This window comes from Rhinichthys klamathensis, unplaced genomic scaffold (assembly GCF_029890125.1).
Source record: "Rhinichthys klamathensis goyatoka isolate OS25496 unplaced genomic scaffold, OSU_Roscu_1.1 h1tg000134l_1, whole genome shotgun sequence".
Classification (NCBI taxonomy): Eukaryota; Metazoa; Chordata; class Actinopteri; order Cypriniformes; family Leuciscidae; genus Rhinichthys; species Rhinichthys klamathensis.
The window spans coordinates 1040141-1063327 of NW_026606669.1; the positions used below are offsets into that span (position 1 = coordinate 1040141).

At 39.2% G+C, this 23187-nt stretch overlaps 1 protein-coding gene across 5 annotated transcripts in view; it reads right to left on the reverse strand.

The window, feature by feature from the left end:
• arhgef4 (Rho guanine nucleotide exchange factor (GEF) 4) overlaps window positions 1–23187 on the reverse strand; it is an 89306-nt gene that overhangs the window by 36177 nt on the left and 29942 nt on the right. For 4 of the 5 annotated variants that reach the window (XM_056257007.1, XM_056257010.1, XM_056257006.1 and 1 more), the window contains one exon: window positions 1064–6496. In XM_056257007.1, the coding sequence (XP_056112982.1) occupies window positions 1064–6496 (5433 nt within the window). Of the gene's footprint in view, window positions 1–1063; window positions 6497–22374; window positions 22636–23187 lie in introns of those variants that run through there. The other variant, XM_056257008.1, reaches the window with a different exon arrangement.

The window sequence follows — 23187 nt, forward strand, 5'->3', positions numbered from 1 at the left end:
GGTAATGTTAACAAGTTAAATGTATACATAAGCAAGATATTTACACTGCATCAAATTGTTGCTATTCTTTTTTACTTCTCCAGTTAAGACATCATTATGTTGTAAAGAATGCATCTTCAAATACTTGTGTATTTTGTCTGCACTGGCAGATTTATTCACTTGTTTTTACTACCATTCAAAAGTTTGGGGTCAGTAAGAAATTAGAACTTACACATATGTTAAAAAAGATTTATATTTCATATAAATGCTGTTTTTGTTTTCAAATAATCCTTATCAAATGTATCACAGCTTCCACAAAAAAATTAAGAAAAACAACTGTTTTCAACATTGATATAAGAAATGTTTCTTGAGCAGCAAATCTTAGACTGATTTCTGAAGGATCATGTGACACTGGAGACTGGAGTGATGATGCTGAAAATTTAGCTTTGCATCACAGGAATAATTTGCATTTTCTTTGAGTTTCAAACTTTGAAACTGTTGTGTATAAAAAAGTTCAATACAAGTGAAAAAAATTGCCAATGCATTAGACAAAATACAGTTATATTCAAGATACAACCTATTAAAAAACAATCCTTAAAAAGTGTTGCTTCAAGGAAAAAAAAAGGAAAAAAGAATTTAAATCTCATTTAGGATTTTGCAGTGTAGGCTACACTTATTGAAAGGGTGCACTACATTATTGTGCCATAGATACAGCATACGAGCAATGTGATCATCCTTGATTCCTTGCAGGCCACTAGATGGCAGTATATTTGAGAAGTGCACACATTTCACAGAGAGGCTCTTTAGTATTGTGACTTAAACATAACAACCCTTATAATTTCCTGGCTGGCCAGCTCAATAACAGAGAGCAGGAATGCATTTTGAAAAATGCACCATAACAATCCACTTATGATTTCATGTATGAAGAAGAGTCTTGGGAAAACTCAAACTTGAGTAGGATTACTATACACAAATAGCAAAATACAGAAAGTAAGAAAACCATATAGCACTCCTGCCTAAAATGTTCAAAGGACACATTTAAGCTGTCCTAACATCATAAACTTCCTAATTTACTTTGACTTACCTCTGGTTTGTTTATCAGGGATGCTGAATTCAGGCTATTCTGAGAATGGCTGTCTGAACTGCTGTCCTCTAGTAAGTATTCGGAATCAAAAGACTGGGTTGTAGTGAGTTGCGCTGTCCTTGGTTTCAGAGACCTCGGCCTCTGAGGTGGATCGGAGAGGCCGTCAGTGCTCACTCCCTGACCGAGCGAGCAGAGAGAGGACGCAACGGATCTCGAGGGGTAACGGAAGCTCCTCCGTTGTGTCCAGCCCAGAACAGGACTGTGAGGTTTGGGGCTCATGGGCCTTGTCGGACTATCAGTGTTCTCGAAACAGCTGAGAGACCTGGTCCAGATAGGTGACATCTGGGTTGCGAGTGCAAGAACATTGGGGTTTACAGGTGACTGCGACCTATCCTCTACATTGGACTCAAAGCCATCTACTGAGGCCTGATCAGAATCTGAGGAAGTGGCATAAGGCAGCTCACCTCCTTCCAGACATGTACTGTCTTCAGACGGTTCCTGAGGTGCAGATTCCAAACTCTGCGGGTCAAAATGGCATGTGTTCCTTAAACTCTTTTGGGAAGCTGGTGAGCTGTTAAGTCTGGACCTGTTCTGAGGAGCACAGAAGGCACAATCAATATGGCTCTGATGTGTGGACTTGTCACAGACCGCCCCCGGAAGCGATAGAGTTCTTTTGTAAAGTTCTGCTTCCTTAAAATGTTTCATCTTCCTCCAGGACTGCTTGGTTTTCACCTCCTCATTCTCAGACTGCAAGATCTGTTCCTGGTTGTCCCTCTCAGGATATCTGGACTCAAACAGGCTAGACAGAGACTTGTGAGCCATTGCGAGCTTCAGGCGTAAGTTTAAGTTATCGGTACTCTTGCTTCTTTTTTGTTGCAATCCCTCTGTCCTTGGGGAAGCTTTAAAATTCTGTGCATCGCCATCTTTGTGCTGCTGCAGCTGATTCAAATTTTGGGATTGTGTATATTTCTCTCTACTCTGCAAGTTAAAAGCAAAAGCCTTTTCAAAAATGTCATCATTGGAGTGCTCAGAAAACTTTGTAATGTCTGTGAGATGATCTGTACTTTGTGAAAAATGGGTCTTGTACAGCGAAGTTTGGGAATTGTTATGTGTGAGTGACCTACTGTACTTTACTTCGTCCCGTTCATCTCCTTCCACATTGGAGTCCTTAACTTCTGGATCAACCTTGTTATTGCCTTTGTGTTCTCGTTTGGTCTTGCGGAATGAGGGCATTCGAGAAAAAACAGAAAACATAGATCCCTTCCCTGATTGGGTTCTCTTATTTCTCGCAGAACCACGAAGACTAGACGATGACTGAGTGCTGTCCTCTGTCTCCTCACTGTTAGTACTGAAGTCAAGGTCTTGTGACACAGAACTGGAAACACTATGGCCATCACTGCTATCAAACTCATTTGATAAAGAGCTCATTGTTTCTCCAGCATCTGGTTCATTCATGACAACGGCTACATTGGCTTTTGTACGCATGGCAGAAATGTTGTCATGTGGGCGGTTTGTAACGTCATCAAAAGAGCTCCATTTCTCGTTGAATACACCTTCTGATAATGGACTTCCTTTCTGTTCCTCCTCCAGTCCATTCTCCAACACAAATGAGCTCTCCAGTGAACGGTCTGACTCCAAAATAGCTTCTAAATTAGTGATGGGTAAAATTCGACAACATGTTACAAATGCGCCTTCGATCTTAGAGTTGTGCCGTTGCAAAGACTGCTTAAAAAGAGCATCAGACTTTTCATATAATGAATCAGTGATTTCAGGAGAGTTTGTTGTGAATGTTTCAAGTCTTCTCTCCATGTTTTCTAATGCATAAGTATCATCGACCTTGAGAGAGCCACTCAGTGGTAATTTGTTCTCCTCTTGGGCAAGCTCTGGGTGTTTGTGTGCAAGCAAATGGACAGTATGTGAAAATTCACAATTTGTAGAGTCTGAATTAACCTCACCATGTGTGCTGTAATGGTCATCTGTGTTTGGGGGACTCAAGGTTTGCAACACTCCAGTACTGCTCTGACTGATGCCGTCTGTGCCCTTGAACTGAAATCCTCCCGCTGCCTGCTCTCCCTCCACTGAAGACGAGTGCAGCTGGCACTCCTTCCCATTATGGCAATCACAGAGCTGCTTTTGTGTAACATCTTTGTGGCTGCTACATGCATTGAAGTCTGAAGGTTTCTGAACATTACCTTTGCTGTACATTACAATATTCATTTCAGGTGCTTTGAAGGAGGAAGCCCGACCAGCCGGGGCACTAAAAGATTCACTATCTTTGCAATCACCGCCCTTTGAGACTAAACATCCAGCATTATTAGTAGATCTGCTGTATTTTTGCAAAGAACTAGGCAACGACATTTGTACACTTGAGGCACAATCTGCTAAAGTAATGGATTTAATGTTATTATTCGTGTCTGAGCTGTATTCATGGTTTCTACTGTTCAGCTGAGAATAATCAAAAGGAGTGAAAGGATCAGAACATGCACTAGACAAAATATCAACATCTGACTCAATTGTTTTAACCGACTCATTTTGCCTTGTTTGTTTGTCAGATAGGGTGTTGGGTCGGTGAAATTGTTTGGAGGTCTCTGTATATTCTATAACGCAATGCGCTAATTGTTTACAGTTCATTTGAAGGCCATCACTGAGCTCAAAGCAAACATCTGTAGGGCTGACTGGAGATTTTTCATACGAAATCTCAAACAGACTAGCCAAAGATTCGACAGGACTGTCTACTGGACACCCATCGGATTCAGCCGTCTCCATGTCAGGACACGCCACACTCAACGACTTGGGCCTAGTGTATTCTATGCATCCCAAATTGTCAGAGTAAATTACTGACTGTTCTATAGAGGGAACTATTGTACATTCTTTCTGGTACCCTTTAATATCGTGATGCATGTTGCTATCCTTCTGTGTTCGTTGTAAAATGTCACCATCTTTATTATCAAAACTTTTAGCGTTAACACAAACTTGTGTTTCAGGGAATTCACCCAGTTTGATAAAATTAATTCTACTATTAGGGCACTGATGGGTTTTGTAAAAATCTGCCTCAGGCTTATGGTCCTCCGAATATGTTTGCCCACTTTCCTGCACACAATAACTGTCCATATGATATCTACTAACTGAGTAATCTTCTTTTTCACTGTGCATTTGTAATACTGGGCAATTTTGGTGAACACAATGAGTTATGGCCTGCAGATCTGACTGTTCTGATGTCCAGTCATTGATCAGATGCTGATGCAGTGAATTTGACGCTTCAGCAGAAGTTGCATTAGGCACATTTGAGAAAGCTCTCTCAGCTGCAAAACACTCATTTTCCGAAACAACAGGAGTGTCAGTTAAGTCCTGCTTTTTGAAATTTAGACTTTCATTCTTTTCAAAGTTCAAATCAAGTTCTTTGTCAGTGTCCTTTGATGAATGCCTTCCAGATGTTTTCAATGATTGACTGACTTGACAGTCCATGCAAATGTCCATGCAGTCCTGTTTTAATTGTCCCTTTTCATAAGCCACTGTGTTTGAAATAAAACCAGCCTTACTGAAATCAACCTGTGATTGTCTGTCTTCCACTGAAGACTGTAGTTGGCTGTGTTCCAGTGAAGTATTTGATTGGCTGTTCTCTATGGAGTTCTGTGATTGGTTGTGTTCTGAATCCTGTGATTTCCTGTGCTGTACAGAATCCTGTGATTGGCTGTGTTCTACTGAATTCTGTGATTGCCTCTGTTCTGATGAAGTGTGACTGTGTTCAGCTGAGTCATGTGATTGGCTGTGTTCTATCGAATCCTGTGATTGGCTGCATTCTACAGAATCCAGTGATGTCCTGTGTTGTACAGAATCATGTGATTGGCTGTGTTCTGATGAAGTGTGTGACAGACTGTGCTCTACTGAGTCCTGTGATTGCCTCTGTTCTGATGAAGTGTGACTGTATTCTACTGAGTCATGTGATTGGCTGTGTTCTATCGAATCCTGTGATTGGCTACATTCTACAGAATCCAGTGATTTCCTGTGTTGAACAGAATCCTGTGATTGGCTGTGTTCTGATGAAGTGTGTGACTGACTGTGTTCTACTGAGTTCTGTGATTGATTGTGTTCTATTGAATCCAGTGATTGGGAGCATTCTACTGAGTCCTGTGATTGGCTGTGTTCTATTAAATCCTGTGATTCTGAGCATTCTACTGGGTCCTGTGATTGGCTGTATTCTACAGAGACCTGTGTTTGGCTGCATTCTACAGATTCCTGTGATGGACTGCATTCGACAGAATCCTGTGACTGACTGTGTTCTATTAAGGCCAGTAATTGCCTGTGTTCTACTGAATTCTGTGATTGACTGCATTCCATAGAACCCTGTGATTGACTGTGTTCTACTGAATTCTTTGATTGGCTGCATTTTATGGAAGCTTGTGATTGGATGTTTTCTGTCGAGCCCTGTGAATTGCTATGTTCTATTGAATTCTGTGATTGGCTGTGTTCTATTGACTCCTCAACTTTCTGTTCAATAGGCTTCTGAACTGATAAAGACTCATATTTAGAAAAATGCCGTGAGACAGATAAACTGATCTCATTGTCATCAACATTTAGCTCATCATGTTGAGTGTTTGATTTATTATGTTCAGCATCTGTACTTTTCACAACGGATGCAATTATCTCTATTTCAGTGTTACTAGTGTCAACATTTTGCTGTAACTCTTTCTCACTTGTGAACTGTATGTGCGGCTCACTGTATCCTGATTGAGTGTCCATGATATTTTTGTTGATTTGTTCTAATTTAAATTTTCCATCAAAGGTGTCAGCAAATTGAGACTTGGCTCCATCACTTTCTGTTAAGGTGAATAATGAGTCTTTAGCACTTGGCTCACAGAGTATTTGTGGTTCTACAGTGTCATTTAATTCCAGTAGGGGTGTTACTACATAGGATAGGCCATTCCTTGAAGAAGAATCAAGTACAGGTCCCGCTGGAGAATTGCTGATAACCTCCCCACAATCTGGACCACCTTTAGCATCAGACATTCCAGTGCCATCAACCCACATGTGTATCATCTCCGTATTTCCAGTCTGTGTTTGCAATTGCTCAGTGGTCCAACTGTGACTGTCAAAAACAGCAAGGTGGCTTTTTGCTAAAGAGGGATTTCTCTCACTAACTGAAGGAGAGGGTTTGACTAATGGAGAGTGTGAGTCCAGATGACCCACAGAGCAAGAGCCGGTCTCATAGCTGAGCGACGTCCTGCAGCCATTCTTAGTTTCATGATTGGGGTTAGATGAAGTGTCACTGTGCCACGAGTTTGTGTCAAAATATTCCTCTTTTGTATCCTGTGCTGCTTCAGGAACCGGCTCACACCATTCCTGATGGTCATGTTGCTCTCCATGGTCCTCCTGCTGAGACTCCCCATCTTCCAGACAACCTCCTTCACTCCCAGAGTCCTCTAAAGCTGGGGCCTAGGAGGAAAAAGAGAATATGTTCATTGTTTTCCTGTTCTTAACAAAAAGGAGACTTGGTCTCACTTAATTGAAGTAAACAGTTTATAAGTTACATCAGTGAGGCAATTCAAAATAAGAGTTAAACAATCCGTTGAGTATTTTTTTTCCCGATCTGCAATCAATTTAACTCTAAAGAGCAGCATATGTTTGTGAGGTTAACCACATAGGTATGATAATCATTCAATTACATCTTACATTCTTTCCCCCTTACACCTGGAACTAATGTGTCACTCAACATGCTCTGCTTCATGTAGTTAAATCAAAGCCTTTTAGAGAGCATCTGCTTATATGAAGCATCTGAACCATTAGCTCATTTGTTCAAGGGATAATTTCCAATGAACAAAATTATGCATGATGATGAACAGACTCAGATGTAATAACACAGAAGAGGATAACAGATTGTATGAGTCATTAACATCATATTAGCACAAACAACAGAGAACAAAAATTGATGGAAAAACGCAGCTAATCAAAGGTAGATGACAGCAAATCAACAGACAGCGTATCCTATAAATCAAACCGTATATCAGTTAATGCAGAAAGATGCATTTAGCCAGTTGGTGTAGTTACAAATGTCTATCAGTAGGGGCTAACTGGACCATGCTTACCAGGAAGAAACCTTTACCCCTTGAGCTCTTCTCATGGTCAGTATGTAGTGGAAAGGGACGGGACCTTCCACAAGGGCAGACATTTGTGCCGTCATCCAGCTTAGAGAAACCATACAAACAATCCCCTAAGAGGACCACCAGCCAACCAGCTGTTTGCAGCACAACGACAATCCCTTCTTATCGGACTCATAACCCACTGGTCTGTCTTCCATTAACCAGGTCTCTAATCTAGTGAGTTCAAAAGATTGCAAAAGAAAACACCAGGCTAAGCTAGGCCAGCTAATGGTTCTGATGTTTTAAGTAACCTACAAACATCAGGTTCTGAGAGGGAGAGAGAAGAGATGAAAGCCTCCATCATACCCTGCTTGTGCTTAAAGTCCCACTCCGATCATATTTTTAGCTATTTTTAAACATTCCCAGTGGTCTTTAAATTATGATTATGCCATTTTTAGCCAAAATCACAAAACCTGTGCCGTTTTCTGGGACTTCGCTTCAGCAGAGCGGCAGTAGCTCATTAGCAATTCGCCTCTGCGTTGTGGGCGGAGCCGTTGGCACGGAGACGACCCTCCCCCTGCCCGTTGCTGAGAGCTCTGTCTCTCCCGCTAGCTTACACCCCCAATACCGGTGGGGCAACAGTATTATATACACGTTAATTATTATTATCCGAAGTTAATCAAAGTTATCCCCGATCACCGATCAAGATTTCACTCCAAGACGTCGCGTGTGGAGACGCCCAGTGGAGTTACTACGTCACAACTCCAGTCTATTTTAGCCGGCATTTTAGCGTCTGCTACTGATTCACAGCCATTTGAATGTAGAAATACTCAGAAATACAACTTTGAGCTTATTTTTCTCAAGGTATGTCCTCTAACATCAGAAAAAAGCCACAAGAACATGTTAACACCTAGAAAAACATTATTTTCATCGGAGTGGGTCTTTAAGAACTGAGGGGTCATTAGGCACAGCACATCTCCAGCTAATCCCACCAGGTCAAGCCACTCCAAACCCTTCATGTTAAATGAGGAAGGACACTAAGAAGAATGGCTTTAAGAACAGCATGGTATCAAAGAGGAGAGTGCCAAACACTTCTGCACAGCCTTTTTCAAGGTAAACAAAGCTTGAATACTATTTTTGGAAATATTCAAAGTACAGGAATATATGGTAACCCATGCACTATTTAACTTGTACATATGCAAATGAAAATATATTTATGCAAATAAATGTAAATGTTAATCTATGCTAAAATATTTATATTGTATTTTTTAATTTTTTCCTTTTCTTTCTTTCTTTACTTCATGCATGATGCCGTTTTCTCGTAACCTGTTGTAGGGATGTAAACTTGAACTCCCCAATGTTCAATATCCTATTAAAGGGATAGTTCACCCCCCAAAAAAAAAATGATATCGGTAATTACTCACCCTCATGTTGTTCCAACCCCGTAAGACTTAATTTCTTAAATATCTTAACTTAAAGCAGCACTAAGTAGGAATTCCGTTTTTGTCAAACAGCGACCCCTAGAGTCGCTGTGGAGTACTTGTACTGTCGTGAATAGCACTCACACAGAGATGGCTCGCACTCACGGCCAGATCCCCCCCCCCCTGTACACCGGTACCTGTTCAGTAGGATGGACGCTGTAATGAGTGGAAATAACCACATGTATATGGCGCCAGGTTATTTCTGTTTAATGCATCTTTTTTTTTTTTTTTTTATCAGATCTGTTTTTTGCCGTAAAGCAATTCGTTACCTCGCGAGACCTGATATCACACGATACTTTCTAACACTGGCTCGCCGGCCCAAAGTTGCAAGGGTGGTTTTGCGGCTCACAGGCACCAGGGGGGTGCGAGACGACCACCATTCAACACGAAATCAGTAATATAAACATTACAATGACTCCAAAGCTGTTCGGTTAAGGTAAAAAAGTTACTTAGTTCACCTTTAAGATATTTTTGATGAAATCTGAGAGCTGGATCACTCCTCCATAGGCTTCTATTGTAATTTAAACCTGCCGGCCAAGAAAGTTATTAAAGACATCGTTAAAATAGTCCAAGTGACTACAGTGGCTCAACCTTAAGTTTATCAAGCGACGAGAATACTTTTTGTGTGCAAAAAGAAACAAAAATAACGACTTTATTCAACTATTCATTTTCTGCTATGTGGGCCTCTGAGTTCACGTAGTGTAACAGCGCAGCGCTACGTCAAAACGTAGTAGGGCTGTCAAAGTTGTAAAAGAAATGGACACAGCGACCCCGTTGATTTCAACAGAGAGAGTTGAAGCCCAACATGGGCACTCACTTCCTGATAGCCAAGCGTTCTGCGCAGGCTCAAACTGAGCTTGACGACGTAGTTGTCATGTGAGCAACCGTTCTGACCTTCTAGTAGCTGTGCCGGGACAAATCTGAATTGAAATCTGAAACAAATCTGTTGCTGAAATATTTTGTCCCGTTGCTTTTATGAACTCTCTATCTATGGGCTTCTCCCTTGACTTTATGCCTCCATGTCCACCCGATTGCCTCATAGACAGTGAACGATTGCCTACGAGCTTCTACTTCTGTCTATACGGTGATTTCTCTACTGTGCGACAGAGCGTCCCGTGGTTATGACGCAATCGTTAGCCTATTTTTACAAGAATGGCTTCTACGGGGCCATAACGTAAGATACAAAGTAATGGAGCCCTTTATACATTGTCGTGTTTCTTTAGAAATAAATAATGGACAAATGGAGTCTTTGGACGCCTCAGATGTAAAGTTATTCGCTGTCAAAGTGACGCCAAAATGAATGGGAGTCAATGGGATGCTAACAGCAGGTGATAGCCAGCTACAATGGCGGCCCCCGGAGGCAGCTTCAACTTCCGGCTGATGGATTACCCCCTTGGGTAAACTGCTGCTAGCTAGCCTGCTACTATGGCTATTTCGAGGGCGTCTGGCCACGCCCCCTTGGCGGGCTCTGACGTGTCTGATGTAATGCTAGCTCATTGGCGCACACGTTGGAGGCGCACACGTTGGAGGCGCCCGTGCCATTGGATGTGCAGTTGCCGCAGCACAGCCAATGAGTGAACCAGACACTCACTGTGCTAGCTGTGCAGCTGGAAAATGCGTTTTACATTTTAAGCTTCAGAATTTTGCCACTCGCAAAGCAGACAGCCGCGCCTCTGCTACCGCGCGCGTGTTTTTCCACATGATTCGAATATTAATTTTCACCTTCGAATTTCTGTTTTTTAAAACTATTCGAATATATATTCGAATTTAGAATATTCGTTGACAGCCCTAAAACGTAGGCTAACTATTAGCCAGCATCACACTCATGACCAACACCAGCAAATAGTGAGCCTACGTTCTGACGTAGCGCTGCGCTGTTACACTACGTGAACTCAGAGGCCCACATAGCAGAAAACTAATAGTTGAATAAAGTATTTTTGTTTGTTTTTTGCACACAAAAAGTATTCTCGTCGCTTGATAAACTTAAGGTTGAGTCACTGTAGTCACTTGGACTGTTTTAACAATGTTTTTACTAACTTCTGGGCCGGCAGGTTTCAATTACAATAGAAGCCTATGGAGGAGTGAGACAGCTCTCAGATTTCATCAAAAATATCTTAATTTGTGTTCCGAAGATGAATAAAAGTCTTACGGGGTTGGAACAACATGAGGGTGAGTAATTACTGACTGAATTTTCATTTTTGGGTGAACTATCCCTTTAACTAAACATATAGGCTAACACTTGTTTGCTAGCTAGTAGTACAGCATAAGTCAGAAGTAAAACCTGTTCTCATTGGCAGATGGAATGACCTCAGCCAAAAACACAACGTCACCTGACCCCATTCAGTAACCAGAGCTTGTTTTGCCAAATTGATTACAGTTGAGTTACCTAAATGGCTTAACATCTTAACGCTACACCGTGGGCTGGGCAGGAGAATGGGGGGATTGGTTTTGCATTCAAGTGTGAATACAGTATATACAGTAGGTGTACGAGGTAAAGATAGAAAGACAGAGCCAGAAGAAGCACATGTGATCCTGCACAAAAGGACTGCTACTGACCCTTAAAGCCACACTTGACCCACAACATAAAACCATTCACAGTCCTTCAGCGTGGTTCATATTTTATTTTCACCAGGAATGTTACTCATCAACTCCAAGCACTCTTTATATAGACACTTCTTGTCAAAAAAAGTTGCCGACCCCAATTAGTATCTTTTATTACATGTCATAATATACGGTACTTGGTGTCAAGACTTTCGTGGGTGAAATTTTTATTGTTTTTGAAAAATGTATCTTAAGCTAACTACGGCTGGATTTATTTGTTAAAAAATACAGTAAACAGTAATATTGCGAAGTATTATTAGAATTTAAAATAACTGTTTTCTACTTTAATGTATTTTTAAATGTAATTTTAATTAATTACTGTGATGGAAAGCTGTATTTTCAGCATCATTACTCCAGTCTTCAGTCACATAATTCTTCAGAAATCATTCTTCTGATGTGAAGATTCGGTTCGCAAGAAACATTTATTATTATCATCAAGGCTAAAATCAGTTGTGCTGATTAATATGTATGTGGAAACTGTGATATATATTTTATAAGGATCCTTTGGTGTATAGAAAGTTCAAAAGAACAGCATTTGTTTGAAATCTTTTGCAACTATGTAAAAGTCTTAACTGTAAAAATGTGTAATTACAATGTAACAAATGTATAATTATACTGTAATGTATGTATACTTACACTAACAAAAATATAATTACAATAATTATTCTCAAAAATAACTACATTTCTTCAAATGAATCGATACATTTCTCGAAAAGAATCACTACATTTCTTTAAATTAATCGCTACATTTCTTCAAAAGAATTGCTACATTTCTTGAAATAAATCGCTACAGTTCTTTAAATGTATTGATATATTTCTCGAAAGAATCGCTACACTTCTCGAAAAGAATAGTATATATAAGATATAATAGTATATAATTACACAGTGTAACTGTTTGTTATTGTATAATAACACATTTGTTACAGTGAAATGTATTACACTGTAATGAACATAATAATTACACTGTAATAAACGTGTAATTACATTGTAACAAATCTATATTTACCCTGTAACAAACATACAATTAAAATGTAATAAATTTATAATTACACTGTAACAAATAAATAATTAAAATCTGGAAAAGAATTACTACAGTTCTTCAAATGAATCGATACATTTCTTCAAATGAATCGATACATTTCTTCAAATGAATCGATACATTTCTTCAAATGAATCGCTATATTTCTTGTAAAGAATCGCTACATTTCTTGAAAAGAATCGCTACATTTCTTGAAAAGAATCGCTACATTTCTTGAAAAGAATCGCTACATTTCTTGAAAAGAATCGCTACATTTCTTGAAAAGAATCGCTACATTTCTTCAAATGAATCAATACATTTCTCAAGAAGAATCACTAAAAATCACTAGATATGTTTCCATTACCCTGTTTTTATGCACATTTTGAAGTATCACATCAGAAACGAGTGATGGAAATGCCAAATTTCAGGAGGGAAAATCTCATCCTTCACAAAAAAGATTTTACACTCACTTGAAACGCATTTGCTGAATAAGTTATGATGTAGCGAACATTAAACCCATATGACTAGTCAGCTGTTTCCGCTGATGGTGTTTTGTTTACTGTTGGTTACTAGGTTACCAATAGCACCGTCATCCGCTCGAACAACATGATGGAAACGCACCTAATTCGCATTTGTTTGTTTTTTGTTTTTCGAACTTTGAAAAGATTTGCTTCACGTTTGGATGAAAACCCAGCTACTGTTGATCAATTTAATGCATCTTGCTGAATTAAAATATAATTTTTTTTAATTTATTTTTTATCTTTCTGACCCGTTTTGAATGGAACCCTTCTGAGCATCTGCTTCCTCTAACCCTGAAGAAATGCAAATGTAACATCAACATACATGTATGCGTTTGCACATGCAGTGTGTTGAGGAGGTCATGTGACAATGTAACAATGTAGCATGCTACATATATATTTTTATATATGTTTATATATAATAATATGTTTATTATTGACTACTGTTCTAACATGTTCTAAAATGTTAGTATTCCAATTTCATTGCAATGAACTTTAGATTCACGGGGAGAAAAAAATTGGCAGTGCAATTCGACAATACAGTTTTTGGAAGCAAGTTACCATTCTAAAGTCTGGGGTTGGTAAGATTTTCTAATGTTTTTTTGAAACAAGTATCTTATGGTCATCAGGCTGCACTTATTTGATCCAAAATACAGTAAAAACAGTAATATTGTTATTACAGTTTAAAATAACCAATTTATATTTGAATACATTTTAAAATGTTGTTATAATGCAGAATTTGTATTACATAATTGTTTTTACTGCATCTATTTACAGTATGTATGCATTTTAGAATGCAAAAAACAACAGCCAAGTCATTGAGATAGCATGTAGGATTGCTAACAATCTTTCTCAAGGTATTATAGACATCCTTTGTTTAGATTTATTAGGATTCAGGAGGAGGTGCATGGGTCCATCGGATCACAGGATCCTGCTGCTCTCTCCACAAGAGCATGAGCTCATCCCATCGGAGAGGCCAACCACAGAGAGGGAATCACACACACAAACACTACTGCACACATGCTAGGGAGTCACTCTCATGAGATGCACTTGCACACACTCACAGAGGACACTTCTGAGAAAGGAACTAGAGATCATTTTTGATGATACATTCAGACATAGTGAAATGACGTCATGTCAACTGTAAATCAGTTAAATATGACAATGAAAGCACAGGAGAGATGATTTGGGGTAAGTTATATGTTTTCATTGTAGGGCTGCTCCTATTTCTAAATAGAGGAGTGGAGAAGCACAGAAAGCAGATTTAACATACTGTAGTGAAGGTCAAATATATGCCATCAAATACAAAGTGAGGAGTAATATCATGACATTAAAATGCAAACGGTGAGGTCATCTTAGACCACACCTTCTAACTGGCTCTCTCATTAAAAAGATTTTGACCTCTGCTGAGTGAAGCATCTGTGTATTTGAGGTTATTGTAAAATAGTAATATTTCTTTGCAGAAATGTTTGCTTTAGATTTAATTTTAACACAATCCCGCAACAATCAGTAGTAACTAAACCTGATTAAAACCCAGTGGATGTTCTAAAGAGCTTTAGCATCTCGAGTATAGTGAAGCGTTCACGTGCACTGCTGTGCATAGTAAGTGGTTGTAGTGATTTAGAGCTGGTGCAAACACAACTGCAACCCCTTCTGTGCCAACTAAATCAGCTGACTTCAGATCAGATAAACAGCTTTAACAACGCTCTCTCCAAACACACCACGGTTGTGTTATTTCATACATAAAGTATAAGAACCACTGTAAACAACAGCTTTAAGACAATGGGCCCTATCTTGCACCCGGCGCAAATGACTTTGTACACTGACTACAATGTATCAATGTATCATTCCTATTTTGCACCCGCGCAAAGCGGGCTTTCCCCTCCACAGACGCACGTCGGTAAACTAGGAAATTAACTTGCGCTCCCTGGGCGGGTCGGCGCAAAAAGGAGGCGTGTTTCGGCGCAAACATTCCCTAGTGCTATTTTGCAGTTCCAGAAAACAATTCCGCCACTGACCAGAAAAAACCTAGTCTAAAGTCAGTGGCGTGTTGCGCGTTGTTAATAATGCTATTTTAAGCGCGCATGCTTGGCCATAATGTAGAGGGTGCACAACGCGCCTACACTTTGATTCTCTCATCAACACAGATGCAGCAGTTTTTATTTTTGCAAATCATACATTATAACAAGGACAAATATTAACACATGAGGGAAATCATTGTGGTGTCCATGAAGATGTAAAAAAATGTAGGCCTAAATCTAACTTACACATTTACCCAAATTTTTCAGGCTAACTGTAGTAATGACGGATCAGACCTGTTTGCCCAATAGTGGCAAGACACATATGTATATAAGGACATCTGACAAATTAGTTTGTCCGTCAAGAACCAGGAAAAAAAAAATCTGCTCTTAAAGGGTATGTTGGATGACGCTCTGATTGGTTTATTTCACGTTACGCCCAAACCACACCTATGAATAATGAAGCTATTTCAGACCAACCCCTTTTAAACTTGCGTCGGGCACAAGAGGCAGTTATCCCGCCGGTAAAATAGCAACAGCGCCGGGACCCACCCACAAAGTTACTTGCGCTTTGCGCTTGATACTTGCGTTTCAGATCGTTAAATAAGGGCCCTATATATGTATTGGTTAAAATCTTAGACCTGCAATTAAATAATCAAATTAAGTGCATTTAACTATTTCACTAATAATGTATCAGTATTTTCCAACATTTCACTGATAATTTTTGTTTTTTTATAAACCACACTAAATAAATCCATTAAACTAATAGCCCTTATTTTCCCGTTTCAACACTCATCATTTCTATCGGCTCCATCTGAAGATTATATTTCTGGTAAGTTTAAAGGCACTTGCTCGCTTTACTAGGAATACCCCATTTGAGCCATTATATCTCCATCAAAGGTTCTTTTTATCATGGCATTACACTGTCATCATATCTATTTAGCTTTGAAGTGCAGACTAACTTAACAAACAGTGCATAATATTATCTAGATCTGCAGGTATGATGCTCCTTTTATTGGCAAAGTACATAGTAGACACATGACCGGCACTCTAATTGTTTTATTTATTTTTTTCGTACTAGAAGTCTAGATCAGATCTTCATTGCACGGCATTTAAGGCTTTTCATCTACACTAGCATTTACACCAGGTTCTACTGCAATCATTGTTAAGTGTAGTTGTTAAGTTCATTAAGTGTCTAAGTGTGAAGTGCATGATATATTGTATTAAGATCTCCAGAAGCAGCATGCACACTGGGTCCATAAATCAGATCAGTGTCATGTCACATATCACACTTTCATACTGAGCAATGAGCATGGTGCAACTGTAAATTGTGCACACTGTCAGACAGACAGGGAAGGTCAATGCTTACGGTTAGAATAAATCCAATTCAGAGATTCCAGTGACAACAAAGAAACAGATAAATAATGAATGCTCCTTCCTAGACCTGGGATCAGGCATTTTCAGCACTGCTTTCCTTGTGACATTATAAAACGTGTTGGAATTATTTGACTTGAAGAATGCATTATGATTACTATATTTTAATGGCAATCAGTTGAGCTCCATATTCAATTGGATCATGTGATCTTTAGCCTGTGCTTTTCACACCGGATTCAGCTTAAGTCAGACTTTTCTCAGAGGAATCTGATAGTGGAGCATAATCTCACAGTCTTTTTATTGCTTTCCAAATCTGATTATCATATATTATCTAAAATACCTCAAGATGCACTGAAGCACAAGAGGTTAAATTCACTCCCATCCATGCATCTTCTCTAAACTATTCAGGGCACGGCGTGTTGAATCAGCGGACCAAATAACAAGTGGTTTCTTGTCCCTAATGCGGAGGTGATGAGCAGATTATGCAACGCACCCCTGCTGAGAAAAACTTAAAGCTGTGCTCTGATAACTCTCAAAGAGACTCAGAAGAAAAATCAGAGATCCCAAAATGCACTGGGAAAAGACCTTTACCCTATAAACTCATGCCACGGCTCCCTAATCCCTCTTGTCCATTCTAATCAGCAGCAGCTTGTTTACCAAACAGACGATATATTCTTATCAATGGTTACATAACCTAAACAGACACAATCGCCAAAACACAAGGAAGCTGTTTTCCCCAAAACAGGTTTACAGGGCAGGGGAAATTATGCACACAACACTTACATTGAACCACTGCGAGATGCTACACAGATAAAAACAATGGTAGCACTACATTTTACAGTTCTGTTCACCATGTACATACTACGTACGTACTTATTATAGTTATAATAACTGGGTAATACTAACCCTGAACCTACCCCTAAACCTAACTTAACCCATGTAGTAACATTATTTTACCCAGTATTTTCAGGTAAGTATGCAAGTGCACGTACTGTAAAATAAAGTGCAACGCAACCAAAACAATAAGTAGGCCTACCATTTTTCTCAAGTTTTTGCACTCATATTAACATGATTAAGTAAACACTACACTGTAACAATTATATGATCAATTACTTATGACATGTTTTTACATTGCTTTAACTCATCAAAATAAGTTAAGCAATTTTCAACTTTTTTATAAGTTATACAACAAAAGTTGAAATGACAAACAAACTTAATTTAAAACAGCAACTTTTTTTTTACAATGTCCTTAAAGTTAAATGTAAAATGAACAAAGAGAATAAGTAAATATAGCCTGAACAATTGACCCTTCGCTAAGCCCCGCCCTCCTTAGTTACTGTTGCTACGCCTGTCAAGCTTTCGCGGCTGCCACGTCTATTACAGTGTGAATGCACCGGTGTCAGACATTCCCAAGGAGATATTTAGTCATTTTTGGCGAACAAGTGAAATATCTGAGAGAGCAAGACAAAAGGGACAGCAGTATGCATTCGAGGGATATATCCACGACATAATATGCAACCGATTAGAGAATAATTTCATCAAAATTGAAGCTAAAGCCTATAACGTTAGGTCCCAGCGCAAGCAGCAGCCGCCTCCTTAGCAGACCATTCAAATGGGAAACACACAAATTGAACAGCTATGTTCATGCACAGCAGAGTAAGTGAAATGTGAAAATAATCTAATATCAAATCAATTTAAATCAAAAAGCTTATCAATCTAACACCGGGAGAGCCGCGATCGGATTGGGGTAAAGTTACAGGGATAAAGTTAACGTTAGTAGGCCGTCCGCCGTCGATTAACACAATGCTGAAACATATTTTAAAGTATGTCAGTGAGCCTCCGTCTTGCCTTTAATCGTCTTATTTTACATTCAAATATATGCATTATGAACAAAGAACCGCCATTATTTCCAAGCAATAGGCTTTTTTTTTGTTAATCCTGTCGACATTTAGTTGTGAATGGGTCTCCACACTGCTTGATCCACGCCCGGGATTTCTCCCCTTTTAGGTTTTTAGGTTTCGGGAAGAGAAAAAATGCCACCCCACCGTCCAAACTTTTAGAATACCGGGTCTCAGATTTGCACAATCCATACGCACAATGCGTCGGCTTGTTTGCCTCGCTCGAAAGCTTGACAGACCTCCCGCGCCTAGTTACGGTTGCTAAGCCATGATTGGCCAGTAGCGGTTTTCGGGCGTGGCTTAGCGAAGGGTCAATTAGACTGAGTAATTTCTAGTTACTGATTTGAAGTTTACTTTGCAATACTCTGGTTCAAGTACATTTTACTCATTCTTTGTTTGCAAATTTTACTTAATGTACGTAGCACTGAATTAAGCCATGCTTTTAAAGTGTATACTCCACTTATAAACATTTAAGTAAACACTTTGTAAGAAAACATACCCAGTTACCCAGCCTAACACATTTACCCCAATACTTGGTACACAATACACAATAACGGTAACAATCAGTGGAAAGTGTTTGATGGGTAATTTTGAGTAGAAGATGAACTCCAGAGTCCAGATGTCACAAAACAGCAAGTTACTAGACCTAACAACAAAAGCAACGATAAAAAAGTGTAAATACAACTGGAAAACAGTGAAAAATGCAACCTTATCCATGCACCAGTGCATGATGGGAACACCAGTATCAGAAAGTTGAGTAGGTTTTACTTAATTTTATAACTTTGATATTATTTACTCAATGAATCACTGTAAACATAACAAACAATTCCAAGTAAAACTTATTCAATGTAGAAATTACATTTGTTTTTCTTTTCTGTAGTATTTACTTCACCAGAGAATCATTTTTATCATTGTAGATGAAAAAAACAACAACCCTGGAACAAATTGCCCCACTGAACTGACTGCACACAGCACTTGTTTAAACTCGCATCCAATTACTAATGTTGTCGATCCATAGAGATAATGTTTAAAATTATCACTTATGGCCAAAAGTCATAATCTATGAGTAAAAACATAGGCTGGGGTCCGAGTGGAGGGGCTACAACAACACCCTCGACTTCACACTAGGTATAGTTTGTATATCTTCTTTGAGTTAGTTTACATTCCTGTCCTGTTATCTCTCTCAGTCTCTGTGTCTTGAATGGTCTGGCCTTTTCTCTGCTCTGGGGAAATAGAAAATCTGCCCACATCTATTATATACTTTTTTCCCCTGAGTGAAACCTCAGGAAGGCACTACAAATGCTTCATTGCAAGACCTTTTAACAGCATAAGAACTTTACATAACATACTATGAATGAAATGTTTAGCTGAGAACCTCACTTGCATGTTCACTACACTTCACAGTTCTTACTGACATTTCGTGCTGTAGTTCCGCTACTCTAAATGAGATTGTTTGGAAGCGCCACATACAGTAAAGGCTGAAAGAGCTACTGAAAAACACTTAACATCATTTGGTATGTCGTTTGTTTGGATTTGCAGACATCTCGCACAAACTTCTTCTGAGTTTCCTCATGTGTCACATGCCACAGGACTCAAATTTCAGGACTAAATGTTTAGCTTAATGAAGCGCATAAATCTCTCACTGCTCCCTTGTTTTCTTTTTCAATTAATTTCTCTGTCTATTTCCGTGTCAGGCCAAGTGTAACACAAGCCAATGTATTGAGTAACTGAGTGTGGTATGTAATCGTAATTCTCAAACCTGTATGTCAGAGGGATTGGGAGCCTCGAGCATCAACACACACACACACACACCTATCAGTCCCACACAACAACATGCATGCTAACACATGTATCCACACCATACTTTTACTTCGACGTCTAGCTCTGACATGCCAAAACACTGTCATCTAAAGAGAAACCGGATAATCGAACTGCCTCAGGAACACACAGATGGGAAAAACAACTCCCATTCATGTGCAATCCGAGCTCTAATATTCCTGGCGGGAGAGCAGATTGGGACGGATCCTCTGTCACATTGACTTTGCTTGAGAACGGTATTGTTTGGGAAAAGTGCTGTTTCGTGGCTCTAATTTCAGCTGGGGGTGTAGAGATATAAAAGTCAAGGCTGTTCATGTTCATAGCATGAAGTTCGACAGCTGATTGATTAAGCTGTTGACTGCTTATGTCAACAAAATTATGGCTGAAATGATCAGGCAGCAGTTATGCTGACCGAGCTCATGCATAATCTGCCTACATTTCCCATGCCAAAAAGACATACCGGTAGTATTAATACAAAAGAATCTCTTTCAGAGAGACCCAGGCTGTGTGAGGATGCATTTATTCACAATCATAATCTGACACATGCTGTGCATAACATATTGCAGTAGAACAATGCCCCCCAATGAGAAGATCTTACATCACAGATGAGGCTGCTGAGTAAGACAGTGCTTAAACTGAGCTGCAACTGCAGAGCTGCTTCATTACAACACAACTGTAGTGTCCTGTTCATAAGTCAGGTGGCAGTTTTAAAAGGCACATTTCAGCATCACATAAAGACTTTTGCTTTTCTACCAGTTAAAGTAGTAGGGGCGGACCCAGACATTCAAAATATCTATGAAAGAAAAAGTCATACAGGTTTCAAACAACATAAGGGTGGGTAAATGATGACAGTATTTTAATTGTTGTGTGAACTATCCCTTTAAATAAAATAAAAATGTTAAAATGTTTAAAATGATATTCTATGATTTTATGGCATTCTAAACAAATAATAATAAGAGACCATTTTATTTTAACATCTTTTTAATATTTTTTTTACTGTTCCACAGTAATGGCATAATTTCTACAACATCGAACTCTTTTTCTAAAGTTGGTGTACTTTTTTTTTACATAAGTAAACAGTGTCATTGAAGAGCTTGAGCTAAAATATGACTTTGATGTTTGAAGAAAAAGGCAAATATCCCTTGCAAACAGAATATTGCTAATAAAGTCATTTTAAATCACATTGTTATTCAATTTATCGCAAAATTGTGACAATATTTTGTAATTATGTGCATTTAGGTTACATAAAATGCTAGCTAAGGAAGGTTTTTCTCCAAAAAATGTCATTTACATCCAGCGAGAAAGGAATGAAATGAATTAATCTGGAGGGAATGTGAAATGTTTGTTTTAAGAGAGGTTTTCTAAATGTCCATGTTTTATCATTTAAACCCTAACAAACATCTATAGTTTATATTTCGCTTGAAAAGTGTGCTTTAAAATCCAAAAAAAAAAAAAAAATCCAATGCTATTCATACATTAAATTTAGATTAAGTTTAGTTATAATGCAAATATCATCCATTTCTTTCAATCTTGGTACTTTTTGTTATTTTTTGTATGCATGACTGCATTTAGAAACATTAACACTGGCAGTGACAAAAATGCCCTGCACGCCCTGACTCACTGGAGGCCGATGGCACCATGTCAAAGGGCTTCCACCTCTCTGCAGTCAGTGACAGTAACTGTAGATTCAGCTGGCTGGGAACTCGTTTGATCTTGAACTTAGCGGATGATAAAATGCAGCTCATATCTGTTGCTTTCACTGACTTGAACTCCAGTGAATTTGCATATTGCAGAGACACGTTTATGTGGCCAAGTGTAAATGGAACAGTTTATAAAACATGAAGTGACCAGGTGTAAAAAGGCTCTCTGTCAAAGTTAGTCTATGATCAAGCTGAAAATCTACTTGCCTTGCTGTGCCACTAAAAAACATTTTTTAACAGCACCTCCCCAAATCCATGACAACGCTAAAGACGCTGCCAACACTGCTTCCCAACCGCACAAGTCCACTCACGCACACTAATACGGCCGTTGGTGAAGCTTCACTGACTCAATGGGAGAAAGTCCAGGCGCTGTTCTAGGCGTCCTTCAATTAATCAAAAACATATGTGATCTCACGAAACAAACCCAAGGATACAACCAAACTGCTATTATAAGAAGTTTGTCAGACATTTAACACAAAAAAACACTGATCTCTAATCAAAAGTGATCAAACTTAATCTCATTAGACTAAAAAAAGCAAACGTATCAGATCCTGATTCCTGACATGCTAATATTATCTCCTACAACATTCAACATTTCTTTCACCAAAACAAATATTTCAAAAATGTTCCATTGAACTCGACGCTGTCATCTTTCCAAGAGGCGCAGTTACAAGATAACTTATTAAGAGCAGCTTCAAACGAAAATGAACCGAAAGCTATAACTAACCACCATGACAGTGTGATCTTAATCTGTACCAACAATCCGTAGCCGACTGAATGCTATGAAAACAAGCTGAAGCACCCTTACCTTAAAGAAGCTTCGTAGAAAGTATATAACACTCAACATTATGAGTGTGTTGAGGAGGGGAGGGCTTCAATCGTCTTCACTCCCCCTCGAACCCTCTCTCTCTTTCTCTCTCAATCCTCATGTCCTGTTGAGTTTCTCCAGCCCGTACCGGCCACATGCTTACTTGTTGCTATTTAGGAGCGCTCTAAGACTCATGGCACGGCCAGAGATAGAGAGAGAGAGAGAGAGAGAGAGAGAGAGAGCGCGAGCAAGAGACACACCGAGAGAGACAGAATGAACCTGTCATGCCATGCCAGTGGTTTAGGTTTCCTAACAATGAGCACTCCTCCTTTCAACTCAGCTATGTAAAAACAACCATGTTAGCCAGAGAATCATTTAACCATTTCACTTCTGCTATGAGCGACTGAGGAAATTTAATTACACTGTCTGTGGCCGGACTGAGTGTGTGACAGTAACAACAACAGCGTGTGAGTCAGGCTGCGGTGGATTAAAAAAGGGTGGAATATTGTGGGTGGAAAAGCATGAGGTCATTTTATTTGATTTTTTATATTGTTGGGTGAATGTCTGAAACGCCCGTGCTTTAATCTCACACCTCCCGCCCAGGAACACTATACCTGTGGTGTCTTGATTTATATAAACACTATGAGTGTGAGGTGAAACTAAACATCGCTGCTGTGAGGTCAAGTGGGCGCACGCTCTCCAAAGGCCTGGTGTTATCATGTATTTATGATAGTGGTGGGGAAACATACTTTGGGAAGGTTGAACCTGCAGTGGAAAGTGTCAGATGTGTCAGATGAGGGAAAAGGGTAGCGC